The 18,910-nt window shown below is 38.8% G+C and overlaps 2 protein-coding genes across 4 annotated transcripts in view; one reads left to right on the top strand and one right to left on the bottom strand.

The window, feature by feature from the left end:
• Positions 1–2,150: 2,150 nt before the first annotated feature.
• LOC107656914 (neuroblastoma suppressor of tumorigenicity 1-like) lies at positions 2,151–12,387 on the bottom strand. 3 transcript variants are annotated; one of them, XM_016444862.1, is made up of 5 exons: positions 12,362–12,387; positions 7,321–7,442; positions 6,155–6,335; positions 5,860–5,971; positions 2,151–2,497 (listed from the first exon to the last, which is right to left on the bottom strand). In XM_016444862.1, the coding sequence occupies exons 3-5, from the start codon at positions 6,325–6,327 to the stop codon at positions 2,270–2,272; spliced, it is 513 nt and encodes a 170-aa protein (XP_016300348.1). In that variant the 5' UTR covers positions 6,328–6,335; positions 7,321–7,442; positions 12,362–12,387; the 3' UTR covers positions 2,151–2,269. The 3 variants fall into 3 exon arrangements, with proteins under 3 accessions (XP_016300348.1, XP_016300349.1, XP_016300347.1); XM_016444863.1 differs by lacking the exon at positions 12,362–12,387 and adding an exon at positions 10,943–10,954; XM_016444861.1 differs by lacking the exon at positions 12,362–12,387 and having other exon boundaries at positions 7,321–7,558.
• Positions 12,388–14,003: 1,616 nt separating this feature from the next.
• The window catches only part of LOC107656895 (capping actin protein of muscle Z-line subunit beta), a 17,356-nt gene continuing 12,449 nt past the window's right edge, over positions 14,004–18,910 (top strand). The window contains 1 exon segment of the mRNA XM_016444832.1: positions 14,004–14,173. Within this exon segment, the coding sequence (XP_016300318.1) occupies positions 14,171–14,173 (3 nt within the window). The 5' untranslated portion in view covers positions 14,004–14,170.

Here is an 18,910-nt window from a genome sequence, read left to right as displayed (position 1 = left end):
TATATATATATATATATATATAGTAAAAAGACAAAATTAGGTGAAAATTAGTATTCAAAAAACATTCAGAAATTTAGAAGAAACACACGTCAACCTCAGTCATGACACCATTCATCAGTCTGACTTAGTGTTTTAAATAATATAATATATGTAAAAATTCAGAAATGCTTGTGTGAAGACATCAAAATAAACAACAGAAGTCAAAGGAAAACCGCCATAATCACACATGTGCGTTTAGCTTCATAAGTACACACACAACCAATAACTGTTGTTTTCCCTGTGGCTTCCTTCTGAGTGTGGGTCTGAAAGAGTCCCATTTCTCTTCTGGACCCAATCAGACTGTCACGTGACCTGCCGAACACACACACACACACACAGGTCGCCAGCGATAATCACAGGGTTACCATGGCAACACATCCGCGGACCACTTGGCGTCCACGTGGCCTTTTTATCTGAAGATCACTGTAGTGATGACAGACAGACAGCACGATGCTGCTCAATTATGAAGAAATATGTTATTACTCACAAAAGCACTTACCTCGCCACAGTCGCGTTTGTCTTGCTCAAATAAATTGTAATTTCCTGCAAAGCTGCTGCAAAATTACACGTGAAAAGTGGATTATAAATAATACAGACATAATACAGACGCGGCTCCATTTCAAAAGCCTAGGAAAGTGTCTATAGTAAGCACACTTCTAAAGGAAGCATCATAATTAAAAAGGAAACTAACAAGCAGTGTTGGGGAAAGTTACTTTTAAAAGTGATGCATTACAATATTGCGTAACTCCATAAAAAAATAACTAATTGTGTTATTTAGTTACTTTTTATGGAAAGTAATGCATTGCGTTACTTTTAAGTTACTTTTTGTCACCTGTGCTTGGATTGCTTATTTATTTTTAATTACAAAAAAATATATATATTTCTGGCAATTGTAAAGGCCCTTTTACATCAAAAGTGATATTAATAATCCTCAGTCTGAAGCAAGCGTCTCTGCACTTACTCCTGATTTCTGTCACCATGGCAACACCAGAGCTGTCAGTCAATGCATGTGAATACAAAGTAACTGGCGTTACTTATTTGAAAAAGTAACTCAGATATTTTCTTGTAAATGTAATGCGTTACTTTACTAGTTACTTGAAAAAGGTAATCTGATTACGTAACTCACGTTACTTGTAATGCATTACCCCCAACATTGCTCACAATATTTAGAACACTCTAGATGGGGAATAAGTTTGTATAGTGCTAATTAGCATAAATATACAAAAAAATATTTTAATTAAAACATGCAACATTTAGGTACTGAATTGTATTGGCATATATGTGCATATAAACATTCTGGGATTGTCTTGTGAATTATAAAGTTCACTACATAGGCAGCCTACTATGTTTAGGGACAGAAGTCGGGTTTCCATCCAAAGTTGCGAATTTAACTTGTGCGCCAAATTAGAATGTTGCATAAAACATTTGCGAATAAAGCACCGTTTCCATCTGACGAGTCAAAGTGAACAAAATCGTCACTTCCTGATAAACTGAATTTATTCGGCAAATGCGTTTCCATCTCACATTAATCTTCGCATTAACCACACACAAGACAAAAAAACACCTCATCACTCGTTTCTGATGCGATACTTAAAAATGTGCATAAAAACGGGGAAATGGAAACATAGCTAGAGTCTCGTACAACTGTATAGATTAAAGAATAAATCCTCAGACATAAAGGTGATTTCACGTTTTATTGTGATTGAACAATATTACATAAGTGACACACAGTCTGATTGTACGTGTTCCTGTAGGCTACATTACAGATATATAGATCTGGACGTGTGCGCGAATGCGTCAGTAATATATAGTCGAGTGTGTGCGCATTTATTCACAGAGCTGACTGAAGCTTCACCGACTGTGACGAAGTTTTGATTAGTGTCATGATCTCTATGTGAAAAAGTGCTTTAGACAGACAGAGACGGAGAGTTCAGTAGGCTTTAAAATGTAAAGTAGGGCTGCACGATAAATCGAAATTAAATCGCAATCGCGATTAGGCAAAAGTGACATTTACGACACAGAGGCATAGTTCACTGAGAAGCTACGCAAACAGCTGTCATTATCGCTGAACTATTTCTACACTCTGTGTAGTAAATGCTGCACCATCTGAAAGCAGGTGCTGGAGATTTACTACTAATCACAGAACCGGCTTTACTGACGAGATGCGCATGACTATCGCTTTCGATTAATCGCGCAGCCCTAGTGTAAAGCATGCACGTGTGTGCGCGCATCACCCGGCCTCAGGTGCATGTACGTCTAAATGCATGTGAACGTGCTGCATGTGTGTAGCGTCTGGCAGCGGCGGCGTCTCCAGCGTTCCTTCTGACGGATACAGCTGCAGCAGCGCCCCCTCCTGGCTGCTCTCTTTACTGCACGACTGGCAGCTGCAGTGAAGGATGCGCTCCACTAGCTTATCCACACGCGGGGCTTCATCGCTGCCGGCGCAATCCAGAGTCACCTGCCAACACATAAATTCAAAACTAAATTCGAATTTTGTACTTAAATATTCAAATTTAAAATGCGTAATTTCAGTTAGGGTGAAAAAAAGCTTTTGGCTTCTCTCCTGAGGCCACAAGAAGGCGCATCGAGCAAAATATTACTAATGCACGTTTCTTCAAAGCAATAAAATAACACGACTATCTGTTAAAAAAGTGCATAATGTTTAAAATAATGTTTATAAACCAATTATGATTAATTAAGTTGCTTAAACAACTATAAACAAAACAGCATCATATATGTGCCTCCTTAACGCACACCTAAAATTCGAATGTAACGTTTTTGCATTCGAATGTGGATTTTTTTTAATTCTACGAATATTCGAAATTCGATTTTTTTTTTTTTGACAGCCCTACACGTCAGTTTGATTTGATTGCAGCACTGTTCACTAACATGCTGCACCGCAGTAATTCAACAAGCCAGAGACAATCTTTCAGTGTTAAAGTAAGCGATCTGCAGCAACAAAGAAATCGGGACATTCATTTAGGTCAGAGTTGTAGATCTGAGATTAGTGAGTGTTGCTGCTGCAGCGATGCATTATGCAAATGAGCTGCAAAGCAATGCATAAAATGCTTGTGATTGCAACACTGTTCACTGACATGCTGTAAGGAATGCGATAAGCGATAAACTGTCTTTTCCATATTAAAGGCAACAATTTTCGGCAACAAAGCAAGCAGAGGACATTCATGCTGGTGAAAGTTAGAGATCTGAAGCAACACAAGTTTATGCAAATGCACATCAGTGCAACGCAACCAAAGAGATCACACCTGAGCCACAATGCCTCTTGAAACCAAGCAAATACTTGTGATGCTCCTCAAGTTGTAAGTCACTTTGGATAAAAGTGCCTGCTAAATGAATATATGTAAATTAAATGCAAATGAGGAGAAAAACATGTCTATTTCACAAAGTTCACAGTCCTTTTATGCTAATGCATCGCTGGCAAAAAGTTGCCAGAACACAGTTTAGAGACAACTTTTAAGTGGCCATCAACAGAGATACATGCTTTTTGCCTGAATAATGATGTCGTTAACTGGACTATGCTAATTGGCTAAACGCCGACTGTTGATAAAACCGACATTCGGTTGCTTTGTTGCTGTGGAAGTCCCCTCGACCGTTTTCAGGGGGAAATCTCAATGGTCTAAAATGAAAGCCAAACATGTTCCGATTGGCTGTGATTTTGTTTTTCTTGAAATTACGCTGGAAACCCGCATGGCGTCTGGTTAGGACACTGTGTAACATTAGTCTACGCTAAGTGAGTGTCGGTAATGCGGGTCAGATCAGGTTGCTGTCACATTACTGCAGGTCTTTGTAAAACACAAGTCTGTTTTATTTACCAAAAGTGAACTGCTTTCGATTAAAGCCAGATTGTATGAAAGAACGTAATAAGTAGCAGAGAGCGGTGAACGCTAGGAGAGGTCTCGCAAACAGAACATGATGTTAGTGCGTGTAAATATAGCTAAATTTTTTCAAGTCGACATTCTTTGTGCGTCACAACGGTGTTCGGTTAGCGCCAATGCAACCGTTCCCAGATCTCAACGGAGGGCAAACAAAGTGATTATTTTCATATGTTGATATCTCGCACACACTGTCCTCATGCTAAATCGCCGGTGGTCAAGCATTCCCGTCTTCTGCCAGGCAAAGCAAAATAAACTCCAACACTAGAGGGCGGCTGAGCAGCCAGAACTAAAGCCTACTGCGAAACACTGTAAATACACAAAATCAACACACACTCGCCGTGTTCTCTGAGCAAGACAGATGAGTGTGTTTGTTGTCTTTCAACATGCCTCATAAAGAGTCACTCAAGCTCCACTGCAAGTCCATCAATCAATGCGCTGGATGTTAAATAGCTCAGCACACCACAAGACACGCGGCATGCGGCAGGACGCATTTATCATCTCAAACGCACATCGACGTGTTTTGATTTTGAGAACTCACCGGCACACCACAGAACAACCCACAAATCACAGTATTACTGCAGTTCAGATTAGAGCATATGTCAACTTACATGCAACATTTCTGCTGTTTTCACTACTGCAGACAACCTACTGAGTATTCATTATTGCAGCACAAATATGATTGCAATATTTATGAAGTCTGTCATTTTCAAGGTGCAGTTTTACTACAACAAGAGAGACAATATGGATGCAGTATTTCTGCAGTTTTCACTATTGCATCAAAAATGTCCATTGCCACCTTACGATAAAGACTACCTTTCTTTTGGCGATATCTTCTCTTAAGAGAGTTGGGGATTTGCAGGCCCTATCTGTGGCCCCTTCCTATCTTGACTTTGCACCCGGTCTGGCCAAAGCGTTTCTGTACCCTCGAGTGGGGTATGTCCCTAAAGTCCCCTCATCTGCACCGCAGCCCATCGTACTTCAGGCCTTCAGTCCTCCTCCCTTCAGAGAGCCAGACCAGCAGAAGCTTAATTGTATACGTCCACAGAGCTGCCCTGTGGAGGTGGGCGGACCAGCTGCTTGTTTGCTATGGTCCCCCTAAGAGAGGTCTTCCAGCAACGAAACAGACCAGTGGATAGTGGATGCCATCTCCATCTCTTATGAGTCCTCTGATCTCCCCTCGCTGCTAGGGGTCAAGGCTCATTCTACTCGAAGTGTGGCGGACTCTAAGGCTTTTTTAGCAGGTGTGTCTATGTGTCTATGTGTCTTCGTCAGGTTCTACGGTCTAGACATGTGAGCCACTCCTGGCTCTTCTGTTCTCTCGCCCTAGCTGTGCAAGCTGCCACACTAGGCAGAGGTTTGGAAGTCTGGCAGTGTGGGCATTCTCGTTCCCGAAGCGTTTTCCGACGCAGCTCGAGTTCCTGAAGAGGAACGTCTCAGGTTACGTATGTAACCATGGTTCCTCGAGGGAACGAGATGCTGCGTCTTGGTGCCATACTTCCGGCATCCCTGCCAGCGCTTGCCTCATTCCTGAAGCTGACGCCGGCTCCGCCGCACGTTCCTGAAGCGTTTTCCGACGCAGCGTCTCGTTCCCTCGAGGAACCATGGTTACATACGTAACCTGAGACGTTTTTCAGCATTTTCACAATTGCATCAAAAATGTCAATTTTCACGCAGTATTTCTGCAGTTTTCACTACTGCAGCAGAAACGTTATGATTTACTCTCAATATTTCTGCAGTTTGCCATTTTCACAATTGCATCAAAAGTGACAATTTGGATGTGACCATTTTTGATGTTTTTATTATCGAAGCACAAATAATGACAATTTAGATGCAGTGTTTCTGCGATTTTCATTACTGCAACGTACTGTACTGAGTGGTTTTGGAATAACTCCTAAACATGTTTGTAGTTTAATGGTGACACACTCACCACCTCCCACTGCGTCTGCGCCGGCATGCAGGAGTCACAATGGACCAGAGACTCGGTGGATTGTGGGAAGGTGTTGGGCACACTGTAGCTGAAACACTGACCCAGACAGGCCCTGAAAACACAACACTGTTAGAACCATCTACAAAGCCCACAACACACACGATAATTGCTGCACTGTTCAAGTATCGCAATATTTAATAGCTGAATGTTTATTTTGGTCAAACGAACACAGAGAAACATGCAAGAATTCCCTAACCTGGACAACAGTGTGTGTGTGTGTGTGTGTGTGTGTGACCTGTTTTGGATGGATCGTGGCATGCAGCCCGTGTGTCCGACGATCTGTGTGATGTTTTTGGCCTCACACCAGGCGCTTTTGTCGGGGAAGAGCGCGAGGCGGTCGATGTGAGCGTGTGGAGCCGCGCCGCAGAACTCAAGCAGCAAACACGCCAGCAGAACATGCAGCCACATCGCCAAACCTGAAAACACATCGTTAAAGCTGCGAATAATCCGACATCAGAGTTCAGAAGAGTACCTCTGCTGCTTTTCTAAACCTCATATCTGACCCTGGAGCACTAAACCAGTCATAAGGGTCCATTTTTGTGAAATTGAGATTTATGCATCATCTGAAAGCAGAATAAATAAGCTTTCCATTGATGTATGGTTTGTTAGGATAGAACAATATTAGAAAATCTGGAATCTGAGGGAGCAAAAAAATCTAAATATTGAGAAAATCATCTTTAAAGTTGTCCAAATGAAGTTCTTAGCAATGCATATTACTAATCAAAAATTAAGTTTTGATATATTTACGGTAGGAAATTTACTAAATATCTTCATGGAACATGATCTTTACTTAATATCCTAATGATTTTTGGCATAAAAGAAAAATGTATCATTTTGACCCATACAATGTATTGTTGGCTATTGTTACAAATATACCCCAGCGACTTAAGACTTGTGCTGCAGGGTCACAGATATCTTGTTTTATTAGTGCAGTTCCCTCTGCTGGATGTTCTGGACTCGCTCTGATGGAAAGTAATCAACTCTTCACATGGCCAGAACTGGCTCACAATCACAGAACGAGGCACAAGAACAATGTAGTTCACTCGGTGCAGAACACCAGAGAGAGAGAGACATGCCACCTGACTCTAATAAAGCATGCGTCTTAAAAGCCTCCTCTGTTTTATCCCAAAGCGAACAGACAGAGTTTAAACAGCACGTCCACAAGAACCCAAAGCCCCGCTTTCATAAATAAAAACACTCCCGACGGATCCAATGTTACATTTCAAAGAGAAACAGAAAGATAGACAGACACATACAGTCTCATTTAGTTAAGTGGTATTAAAACTACTTCTCAACTTCAAGAACAAGCAAAGCCAACTTAATGAGACCAATTAAACAGAGCTAATGAAGTCAAACAAACACTTCTGCAGAGTTCAGTGAGGAGATCCGAGTCAGACTCACGGTTTCTCGAGCGTCTCTGTGTCTGATGTCCCGCTGACGGGTCTCATATGGTGATTAACGGATGAATCGCCCTGTTATGACCCGCTGGAGTTAAACAATTACATCACACACACACACACACACTCAGAGTCAGAAGAAACGCAATGAGTCGCTCCGTGTCTCTCAAACACACAGCCAGCGGAGCCTTTCTCTGCAGTCTGCCCTGCGCCGAGTGTGTGTGTGTGTGTGTGTATGTTTTGGGGGCGAGTCAGACGCAAGGTGTGTGTGTGTGTGTGTGTGTGTGTGTGTGTGTGTGTGTGTGTGTGTGTAGGCGGGCAGATGATGATGCTGGTGGATTTGGCAGATCTGAATCTCCTGCAATCTGATCTGAATCTCCACCAGCATCCAGAACAAACTCAAACTTTCAGTATGTGATCCCTGTCTCGTGGTGATCTGAACAAACACCACCGTTTTTACTGTTCGATACGATCACCACTCTTTACAAGGGAGGCCATCGTTGAGTTTCATTGGAATTATAGCTTAAAACATGTCGTTTCACACTTTCTGTCTTCGGTGGAACACAAAAGGAGACGTTTGTCTGAATGCTCAGGCTGCACTTTTCACTCAAAGTTGCTGAAATGCAAAAATGACAAAAAGAAGTACCAGAGCTTTATGCAGTAAAAATTGTTTCAAAGCAGCTTCGCAGTAAAAAAAAAAAGCCGTGTCAGTGTCACAACATTCTTCAAATTCAGGAATTAATAATTTAGTTATAATTGCAACTAGCGTTTTTTAAGTTAAATTACTCTGTGACTTCATTTGATAGATTCAAGTTTAGCAAAATTGCTTTCTGATGTCTTTGTAACATCACATCAAAGGTTATCAGATCATATAGTGGCTGTCTGAAGAAGTTTTCACTAGATTCTAAAAAGAATGCATTTTTGTGTTTAAAAATGCGAGAGGTAATTAAAAGAAAAAGCACAAGGTTTAAGGTCCTTGCACACTGAGTATGCGTTTTTTAGTTATTTTCATATTCGTCATCCTTTCCTATCAAAATGCTAGCTACAGATGCAAAAATTCAGAAAATTGAACCTGATCCGAATTTTTTTTTTGTGACGGACGAAAGTTTCGGAGGCAGTGTGTAAACGTGATTGACACGACGTGAGGTCGTGTTTATTTTTTAACGTGTGAAAATTTCAGACGAGAATTTCGGACTCAATAGAGCTGCGTTTTTAAACAGTTCTTTTAATTTGAGAAGAGCATTAAATTTAGATCTGTTCTATGTTGCGCCATGATTTTTTTAACACGTTTTTACAGTGTTGCATTATAACCAATCACACACGAGTCTGTTGAGTTTATGAATGCAATGGCCAATCAGAGGCGTTCAGATGAGTCTTTATTCAGTGCAGGCGCTCGTTGACTGAATTCAGCTCTCATGCGAATTCATCATAAACAACAAAGTGCAGATGTACGATGCAAGAGATTCATTCATCAAACTGTGTATAGACAGCTTTACTGATTATAAGGGGAGTGTTTTGAGAGTGCTTAAACTCACGCTAGACTGAAGTCAGTCATAATGTTCTTTGACAGTGTAAATGTTCTTTGCTTGCATTCTGTGTATAACTTATTCACTGTTAATAACTGTGAAAGGTACAGGTAATAAAAAAATGTATTCATCCGTGAACATCCTCCTTCATAGCGTCATCAAGCTTCGCCTTTGTTATTGTTTTGAAAATGCGACCTCTAGTGGCGAAAACGTAACGTTAAGCGCTGCAGACGCCAAAATGGTCAAAAAACACACGGTGCATGGAAAACAATGGAAAAGCAGTGCATCTGAATGCAATTTTGCAAAAATGGTCCATTGTCAATAGCGTAGCGATGCATGAAGCACAGCTCACACAGGAGACACTTTCAAACCAAGCAGTTATCTGTCAGTCAACGTGACAAATTCGCATGACTAACTTGCGACGAACTCCATGACAAACGTGTGGATTCCCATGGAAATGAGCTGGATTTCACCAAAAATTTTTGCTGAGCAATAATAAAAGTGAGAGCACCTCTAGTGAGATTATTTTGTGTGAGGAATGGACTGAAAGTCTTTCACCAAAGTTCTCACATCAGATGACTTCAGAACAACTGAAATATAACACACGAGTGATTTTGAACTTTTATCATAGTTTTTTTACTGTCTTTTTAAACCTTTTTGGAGTTGGAGAGCCTCTGCTCACTGCTCACTTTCACTGTATGTACAAGAGCAGCATGAACATATGGCTAAATATCTTCCACAGAAGAAAGAAAGTCAAAATGGGTTTGAAATGATAGGGTGAGTAAACAGAGCGATCATCTCATCTGAGCTGTCTCTTTAAGATTCAGATCTACAAGTCGACGTGTGTTGAGCATCTTCTTGTCTCCTGTGATGCGTGAACGTTTTGAATTCCTGCGCTGTCATGACGAGTGTGTGTGTGTGTGTGTGTATGTGTGTGAGTTCCACAATATATACATATGAACACATTCACACACACAGTATATATATATAAACACACAAACACTCTCACACACTCCTAGTTTCTAAACACACATACACAATATATGACACACACACACACACAATACATAAACACATTCACACACTCACGCACGCAGTATATATATAAAAACACAAAAACTCACACACACTCCTAATTTATTTATTTATTTAGTCATTTATCAGATGCTTTTATCCAAAGCGACTTACAAATGAGGACAGCAGAAGCAATCGAAAACCAACAAGAGAGCAACGATATGTTAGTGAAGTAACAAGTCTCGGTTAGCCTAACACGGTACACGCAACAAGGTTTTACCTTCTGTTTAAATCTAGATTAAAGACACATCTCTTTGGCCAAGCATTCAAATAATGCATCTCATAATCTTTTACTGCAGTTATATCTGATCAAATGCACATTATTATTCTTTAGTTTGGGTTAAACAAATCAATTTTGCTTGGTTGGAACAGCAGCTACGCTAATTATGTCTCTATTTGTTTCTCTGTTTCTGCTGGGATTGACATCCCGTGGTAACTAGGATTTACACAAGCTTCAGTCTGGATCCAGAACACCTGAGAAGAGATGATGCCAACCCCTCAGAGGACCTCAGATGATGCCAACCCTGAAACAACATACAGAACTACCACATTTTGCTATAAGTTTGATTGCATCATATAATAATTGCTGTTAATAGTGTTCATCGTCTGTTTTATTACGTCTTAAATTGATTTTTCCGTACTGCTGGTTCGTCTGGTCAGAGGAGAACTGGCCCCCCGACTGAGCCTGGTTTCTCCCAAGGTTTTTTCTCCATTCTGTCACCGATGGAGTTTTGTTTCCTTGCCGCTGTCGCCTCTGGCTTGCTTAGTTGGGGACACTTCATTTCCAGCGATACCGTTGACTTGATTGCAAAGATACTATTTAAACTGAGCTGGATGTTGACATCACTGAATTCAATGATGAACTGTCTTTAACTGAAAAATTAGTGTTTACTATTGTCATTTTGCATTATTGACACACTATTTTCCTAATTAATGCTGTTCAGTTGCTTTGACACAATCTGTATTGTTAAAAGCGCTATATAAATAAAGGTGACTTGACTTGACTTGACTTACATAATATATAACCACACACACACACTTACATAATATACAATATAACCACACACAGACACACAATATATATATAAACACATTCACACACTCTTACATAATATATAACCACACACACACACACACTTACATACTATAAAACCACTCTCTCTCACACACACACTCTCATGTGAACACAATCAGGGCAGCTCATCAGAGCCTGCAGCGGTGTGTATGGAGTGTGTTTGCGGTCATGTTGGAGTGTTAATATGGCAGACTAGCGTTTGATTTCTCTAATCTCTTCATCAGGAGGGTTTCAGCTGTCTCTCTCTCTCCTGCAGGTGCTGAATCTGGCTCTGATTCCAGAGCAGTGGTAGTCCGGCTCACACACTCATTAGCACACAACACACACACACACACTGTAAGCACTTCATCATGCGCTCAAACACGACGCCTGACGCCGTTCATTCAGCAGATGGAAGTGATGAAAACCAGCAGCGATGATGATGATGATGATGATGAAGAGACTCTTCTGCTGGTCCTGTGAGAGAGAGGCAGTAATCTGAAAACGCAGAAATAAAGGCTCAAAATGTATGAAGTACTGTAAAAATTGTACTAAAATAACACCCAGAAACTCTCTCCGCGCTCCTCTAATTGGATTCAGAGTCGCCGATTACACAACTTCCAAATGTCAGACAAAACCACAAAACACCAAACAACATCCCCTCGACTTCATCAGTGAGGGAAATACCACCAAACTCCTCCCTCAGACCGCGGCTGCGTCTCAATTCAACAGCTACACACTGCACACATGCTTTAAACACAATAAACCCACACAGCAGACCTCGTTACCCTTACGAAAAAGACGTTTATTCAAGTGTGCTATTAGTATACTTCTTTTAAACTAAAAAATAGGAAAGTATACTTTCAGTCTAATTTTATATTTTATGTACTTCTCAGAAATGGGCTTTATGTACTTCTCAGAAATATACTTAAAATGACATTTAAGTATACTTGACTTCTACTTAGAAAAAGTCTAAATATATTTGAGCTATACTTGTGCTCCGAGAATCCGTGTCTTCATTGTTATACGGTAGCAGCTAATGAAGCGGCAGTCTTGCACATGCACAGAAAGCTGCGGAAGCCCGTTTCCGCCCGGAATAAAAAATTAAAAAGGTAGTTGTGACTTTTTTCCTCACAATTCTGATTTTTTTCTCACAATTTTGAGTTTACGTCTCGCAATTCTGAATTTTCCTTCACACTTACTTTTTTCTCTGAATTGTAGTTTATATCTCGCAATTCAGATTTTTCTCGCAATTCTGACTTTTTGACTTTTTTTTCACACAGACTCACACTCACACACACACACACACACTCACACACACACACACACACACACACACACACACTCACACACACACACTCTCACACACACACACACACACACAAACCCACCACACACACACACACAAACACACACACACTCTCACACACACACACTCGGCTCAGGGGTTTAATTACAGCAGACGTGCCCAGACCGATCCAAACAGCCCTGGATTAATCACGCCATCACATTGACTGGGAAATATTCACGTTCATAACCAGCAGAAATGGCCAGGACACATTCTGGACTCATATTGACTCACATATCCTAAATATGAAAACAAATACAAACAGTATCTCTGTGTCATAAGTTGTATCTCGGCCAAATATTGTCCGATCCTAACAAACCATACATCAATGGAAAGCTTATTTATTCAGCTTTCAGATGATGCATAAATCTCAATTTCGAAAAATTGACCCTTATGACTGGTTTTGTACTCCACATATACGTGGATATATGAATAAATAATCACATTCATATTTATTTGACACGGATTCATGACATTTGCAGCTCCAAAAGTGTTTATACACGTCTCGGTCCAGCCAGTAAACTTTTCTGCTGTTATTTATGCAGTTTATGAATAACTGATGCAGTTTATAACGTGTTTCTTGGGCTGTCATCCGCTCATCGCGCCGCTCTGCAGATATCGCGAGAGTTTCGAGTCCTAGTTCGTATGTAGCTGGGAGCTCTGCAGATCTCGCGAGAATCTAGAGCGGCACTCAGTTCTCAGATCTTCTTTCGCTCCTGACAAAACTATTTCGAAGCATTGATAAAACACGCTGAAATGTTAACAACTTGTATTCTAATTCAGTTATCACTGTTCAAATATACTGAAACGATGTTTTATGGAGAGTGTTTAGAATCAGAATCAGAGCTTTATTGCCAAGTGTGTTTGCACATGCAAGGAATTTGTCTTCATGACAGAAGATTCTTGTTTTTATTATAAATAAATATAATAATCTTTATGTGTTTTATTGGGTTTGCTATTATTTGAGACCCTCAGATAGGCTACAATAATTCTCCTTACACAGTAAAATCTGAATCATATGAAGCTAACAGTGATTAAAGCAGATATCAAATAGATAAATAAATATAAGAATTAAATATAAATAAAGAATAAAACATCCTGATGCTGTTTACATATTTATATAATTCATTTTTCATTGTCTCATTTGTTTTCAATTCATTGTTTATATGAAACTTTTTTCTCTGTCTCTAAAAATGCTGCTCTCTTCTTTGTTTTCATTCTGGCTTCTTGTTTTGAAGAAGTCTTATTCAGACAACGTGAAATAAAACAACAACCAAATACAAAGCGCAAAAGACAAAACTGAATTAAAATAAAAAAATAAAAATAAATAAACATAACAACCTAAACACATCCTATAACTTAAATATAAATAATAAATATACAAATAAATATAAATATAAATGTTTCTATTGTTTTTATAAGTTTCTCGTTTTGTGTTCTAATGTTTGAAAGGCTACATTATGAGATAAGGTAATAAATGGTGGTTATTTTTGTCTAATGTTATTGTTTTCTGATAAAGACTTGAGTCAGATTAGCGTTGCTCTCTGCCGCCCTCTAGCGCACGCCCCACGCTCCGCCCTCCTCGCTTCCGCCACGCCCCTCTTCTTCTATATTTGGCTATGCCTTACTGAAGCGCCTGTGATTGGTCCGCGCGGCATCGGAGCGGAATGACCCGGATGTGCAAGCCGCGCCCCTCCCCCGCAGGAGCTCGGATGAGGAAGTGCAGCGCTGACAGGGCAGGGTTCCGTCAGAGAGTCGAAGCCGAACCGCGTCCAGACAGACCCGAACAGAACCGCACAGCGAACCGAACCCGCCTTCAGTCCCGCAGACACCGCCACCGAGCGCCGCAGACATGGTAAGAGCCGCCGCGGACGCCATTTGAGCCGATGCCCGTTTTAGGAAGAGACGCGCAGCGCCTCGCAGAATCCGAGCCCAAGCCCACTATTACAGCACTACAGCACACGCTAAAAACACCCAGAATAAACACCGGAACCCTGAGGGCTGGAGTGTGTTCGAGCCTCAAACGAGCTCAGCATCTGTGGGTTTTAGTGTCAGAGAGAGTCTTTTGGGGGGTTTAGTATTTGCTGGATTGGTGTTTGTTTGGGTTTAATGTTGCAGTTTTTCGGATTAGTGTTTGAAGGTTTTAGTGTTAGACTTTTGGGACCTTAAGCTTATTTTTAGGGTTGTTTGGGGTCATTTGGTGGGTCAGTATTTGAGATTTTAGTATTTATAATTATTGTGTTTGAGCTTAGTATTTGTAGGTATGGTGTTTGTGAGGGATTTTTGATCGTATCAATTAAAACACTATGTCATGTGTTTATATAATCATAACCATCTTCATGTCCATTTGCGTCTGTTCAAAACTCCATGACAGTACTGTGTAAAATCAGTGTTTATTTCATGTGTCACATTCCTGTCGTTAAGTTGTCAGTATTTAATTGTCAGCCAGTCATTTGCTTTGAGTGTTCAGTGCTGGTTTGAGGGCTCAAGTATTGGCCATTTAGGGTTTGGGGCTTTTATTTTGTGGTGTTTATTTTGAAAGGTTTAGATGTTTTGGGGGTTTAGTATTTATGTATCTGATGTTTGTGTTTAACTGTCAGATGGCTTTTAGTGTTTGGTTTGAATTATTGTTTGCTTTAATATTGAGTCTTTTGAGGGGTTTAGTATTCGTTGGATTGGTGTTTGTTTGGATTTAATGTTGCAGTTTTTCGGTTTAATGTTAGACTTTTGGGACCTTAAGTTTATTTTTAGGGTTGTTAGAGTCATTTGGTGGGTCAGTGTTTGAGGTTTTAGTATTTATATTTATAGTATCTATATATCTGAGTTTAATATTTGTTGGTTTGGTGTTTGAGGGCTTTTTTGATAGTAATGTAACACTACGTGTTTGATCATCATCTTAATGTCCATTTGCTTCGGTTCTAAACACTTGTGGAAAATAAGTGTTTATTTCAGCAATGATGTTTCTGTTGTTAAAGTGTAGCTAAATGTCAGTATTTAATCTGCAGTCAGTCATTTACTCATTAAAATTCAGGGCTGGTTTGAAGGTTTAGGTATTGGCCATGTAGGGTTTGGGACTTATGTTATGGTGTTTATTTTGAAGTGTTGTTTAGATGTTTTGGGGGTTTAGCAGCATTTATGTGTATGCTTAACTGTTTTTAGTGTTTGGTTTGAATAATTAATTAATTTAATATAGGGTTTTCTTGGATTTAGTATTTGATGTAGTTTAGTATTTGGGGGTTTTAGTATAGACTTTTATATTTTGGGGTTTATTTTAGGGGCCAGTATTTATTTATCTGTTGTTTGAGTCAGTGGGGGTTTAGTGTTTGATGGGTTGAGAAGGCTATTTCTTCGGTTTAATGTTGGGTTTTCATGGGTTTAGTATTTATGGCAGTTTAATGTTTGGGGTTTATGTTGTTTTGGTTTAGGTGTTTATTTATTCAGAGGTGATTTGAAGGTTAAGTTTTAGACGTTTGGGGTTTGTTTTTTAGTGTCGGTATTTGAGAGTTTAGTATTTATGTATCTTATGTTTGAGTTTAACTGTCAGATGGGTTTTAGTGTTTGATAGGTTGAGTGTTTGGTTTTATGTTGGGTTTTCTTGGATTAAGTGTTTGGGTTACGTTTTTGGTTTAGGTGTTTACTCTTTTTTGCACGGTTTGTTGGTTGTGTTGTTGTTTAAGGGGTTTTAGCTGGTGTTTTAGGGGGTTTAATATTGGTTAGTGTTTGACGGTTTTAGTCAGTTTGCATCAGTTCTAAACTGCTGATAATATTGTGTATAGGAAGTGTTTATTTCACTTAAGCAGTATTATGTGTCACACTTGCTGTCATTAAATCGTAAATGCTAATATCAGAATTTGATTAGCAATCAGTCATTGAACTCATTGAAACTCCTCTTGTTTCAGTGTTCAGGGCTGGTTTGAGGTTGTTTGAAGGTTTAAGTATTAGACTTTAGGGGTTTGGGGCTTTAATATTATGGTGTTTAGGCTACTTTTTAAATTGTTGTTTATAGGAGTCAATATGCGAGTATTTATGTATCTGATATTTGAGTTTAACTGTCAGAAGGTTTTAGTGTCTGAGTTAAGTATTTGTTTGGTTTAATTTGGTGTTTTCTTGGATTTTTAGTGTATGAAGGTTAAAGTATTAGACCGTTTATCAGCTCGGACTTTCAAGCTTTTCACACAACTATTTCCAGTACTTTAAAGCTCTAAAATTATCCAATTTGAATGTTGTTTTAAAGGGATGACCAAAATATACTTTGTGGTAAACAAACACGTGTAAAATATAAAAAAATTCAAATGAGCCCTATCACTATAACCAGTAGATGGCAGCAGAGGAGCACTTATTGGCTCATTAGTCATTCATTTGTACTTTTTTGCTTTATATTTTCGAAATGATAAAATCACTATTATAAAATATCAAATCAAGAAATCAAATTGTCAAAGTTTTGCACTTTTTCGTGCATGAAGTAAGAAAAGTAACAAAGTGCCTTGAAAAACAAACTTTTCTTCAATTTGCGACTGAATCACACAAAAAGAGTGTTCCTTTTATAATCACGGATTTTGTCGCCGGTCACTTATGTATACTAATACTGTAGAAGAATAATGGTACATTTAATAAGAGTAGACCATATAAATTTTCTATATATAAATTTTTTTGCACGTTACTGTTGTTAATAAAAATATATTTTGTATGCCTCCAAACTCAAGCTTTACTGTCAAATTATATTACCAAGAAATAAACATTTAATATTATTAGTAACTGCAGTTATTAATGCAAAACAATAGAAATTATTAATAGAAAATAGAAAATACTTTTAATATTCCCTCACACAGACCCACCTAGAACTCTCTCACTGCTCTCAAATGTTAGTCTGAAGCCCTGTATTAATGTTTGAGGGTTTTGGTGTTTGATGGATTGAGTGTTTCTTTGGTTTTCTTGGATTTAGTTTTTGGGGGGCTTGTTGTTTTTGGATTAGGTGTTTTGGATGTTTTTCTTGGGTCAGTAGTTGAGGGTTTAGTATTTATGTTTGAGTTGAACTGTCAGAGTTCAGTGTTTGTTTGGGTTTTCTTGAATTTAGTGTTTAGGGTTCATTTTGTTTTTGGTTTAGGTATTTACTGTTTTAGGGGTGTTTTGTTGGGGATGTTTTTAGGCGATATTTTGGGTGTTTATTATCATTGGTTGGTTTAGTCTTTGAGGGTTTTGGTGTTTGATGGATTGAGTGTTTCTTTGATTTAATGTTGGGTTTTCTTGGATTTAGTTTTTGGGGGCTTGTTGTTTTTGGTTTAGGTGTTTTGGATGTTTTTCTTGGGTCAGTATTTGAGGGTTTAGTATTTATGTTTGAGTTTAACTTTCAGAGGGGAGTTTAGTATTTATTTGCTTTAATGTTTAGTATTTGAAGTAGTTTGGGGCTTATGTTGTTTTTGGTTTAGGTGTTTGTTGTTTGGGATGTTTTGTGGGTGTTGGCGTTCAATGGTTTAAGGTGGTATTTTGAGGGTTTCATATTTATTGGTTCAGTGTTTGAACATTTTAGTATTAGACTTGGGGTTTATTTTTCAGGGTTTATTTTTTGGGTCAGTATTTGAGGGTTTAGTATTTATGTTTGAGTTGAACTGTCAGAGTTCAGTGTTTGTTTGGGTTTTCTTGAATTTAGTGTTTAGGGTTCATTTTGTTTTTGGTTTAGGCATTTGCTGTTTTAGGGGTGTTTTGTTGGGGATGTTTTTAGGTGATATTTTGGGTGTTTATCATTGGTTGGTTTAGTCTTTGAGGGTTTTGGTTAGTAACAGACCAATATGTAAATCACCATCATTAACAGAAGCAGTCATTCGTGTTGGTTCTAAACTCTACTTAAAATAAGTGTTCAGTTGCTGTTGTTGATGTTAATATCAGTATTTACTCATCAGTCAGTCATTTCTGGCCTAAATTAGAGTTTCCCAGACCAGGGTTTGAGGAGATTATAATAGCGGTGACAGCGCCAAATTAACTCGAACAATGTTAATAACTGCTAAAGGTTAATTAACTGTGGATTTCTGCTAAATCTAACTCAAATAAGGCAACATTTCTGATTTTTGTTCAAGCTTTCAGTTTAGGGTTTTCATCTAATATGTTCTGTTTTATTTTATATTTATGTCAGTTAATGGGAAAAATATGAATAGTTTTAGTCATTTTAGTACTGTAACCTAAACTTGAATGGAAATTTAAAACGTTTAAGTTGAAGTTTTAACCAAAACTAAAAATACTCATGTTTTTTCATTAATTGAAATAAAGATGGAAAACTTGATTTTGTTTCATTTACCTTTACATTTCTAATTTTCGTACAAATGTAAGTTTTTCATCTAGTGTTTGTTTGTCCAACTGTATTTCAAATAATGGTTGTATTGTAATTTTATGAAGGGGTATTTTACTTAAAAAAAACTAATAATAATTTAAAATGTATGAATTTATAATAATTATAATACCTAACGTTTCCTCCTCTTGAGGTCGCCACTGCTTTTAAGAAGAGGTTGCCATGTTTTCAACAAAACCCGCCCAATCGCGTTTCAAGGGGGTCCCAGTTAAAAATCGCGTTCCGAGGATAAAATACGCATGTTTTGGCGGG

The sequence above is a fragment of the Sinocyclocheilus anshuiensis genome, unplaced genomic scaffold (genome assembly GCF_001515605.1).
Source record: "Sinocyclocheilus anshuiensis isolate Anshui unplaced genomic scaffold, SAMN03320099.WGS_v1.1 scaffold2493, whole genome shotgun sequence".
Taxonomy (NCBI): Eukaryota; Metazoa; Chordata; class Actinopteri; order Cypriniformes; family Cyprinidae; genus Sinocyclocheilus; species Sinocyclocheilus anshuiensis.
Note: the sequence above shows the minus strand (reverse complement) of the source record. Positions and strands in the feature narration are given on the sequence as shown.

What these genes read in the sequence shown, in the direction of transcription:
- LOC107656914 (XM_016444862.1), bottom strand. Translation starts at nt 6,327, where the DNA reads ATGTGGCTGCATGTTCTGCTGGCGTGTTTGCTGCTTGAGTTCTGCGGC. An exon ending in CCACGATCCATCCAAAACAG is followed by an intron (nt 5,972 to 6,154) that starts GTCACACACACA and finishes TTGTGTTTTCAG; the next exon opens with GGCCTGTCTGGGTCAGTGTT. An exon ending in CGCAGACGCAGTGGGAGGTG is followed by an intron (nt 2,498 to 5,859) that starts GTGAGTGTGTCA and finishes ATGTGTTGGCAG; the next exon opens with GTGACTCTGGATTGCGCCGG.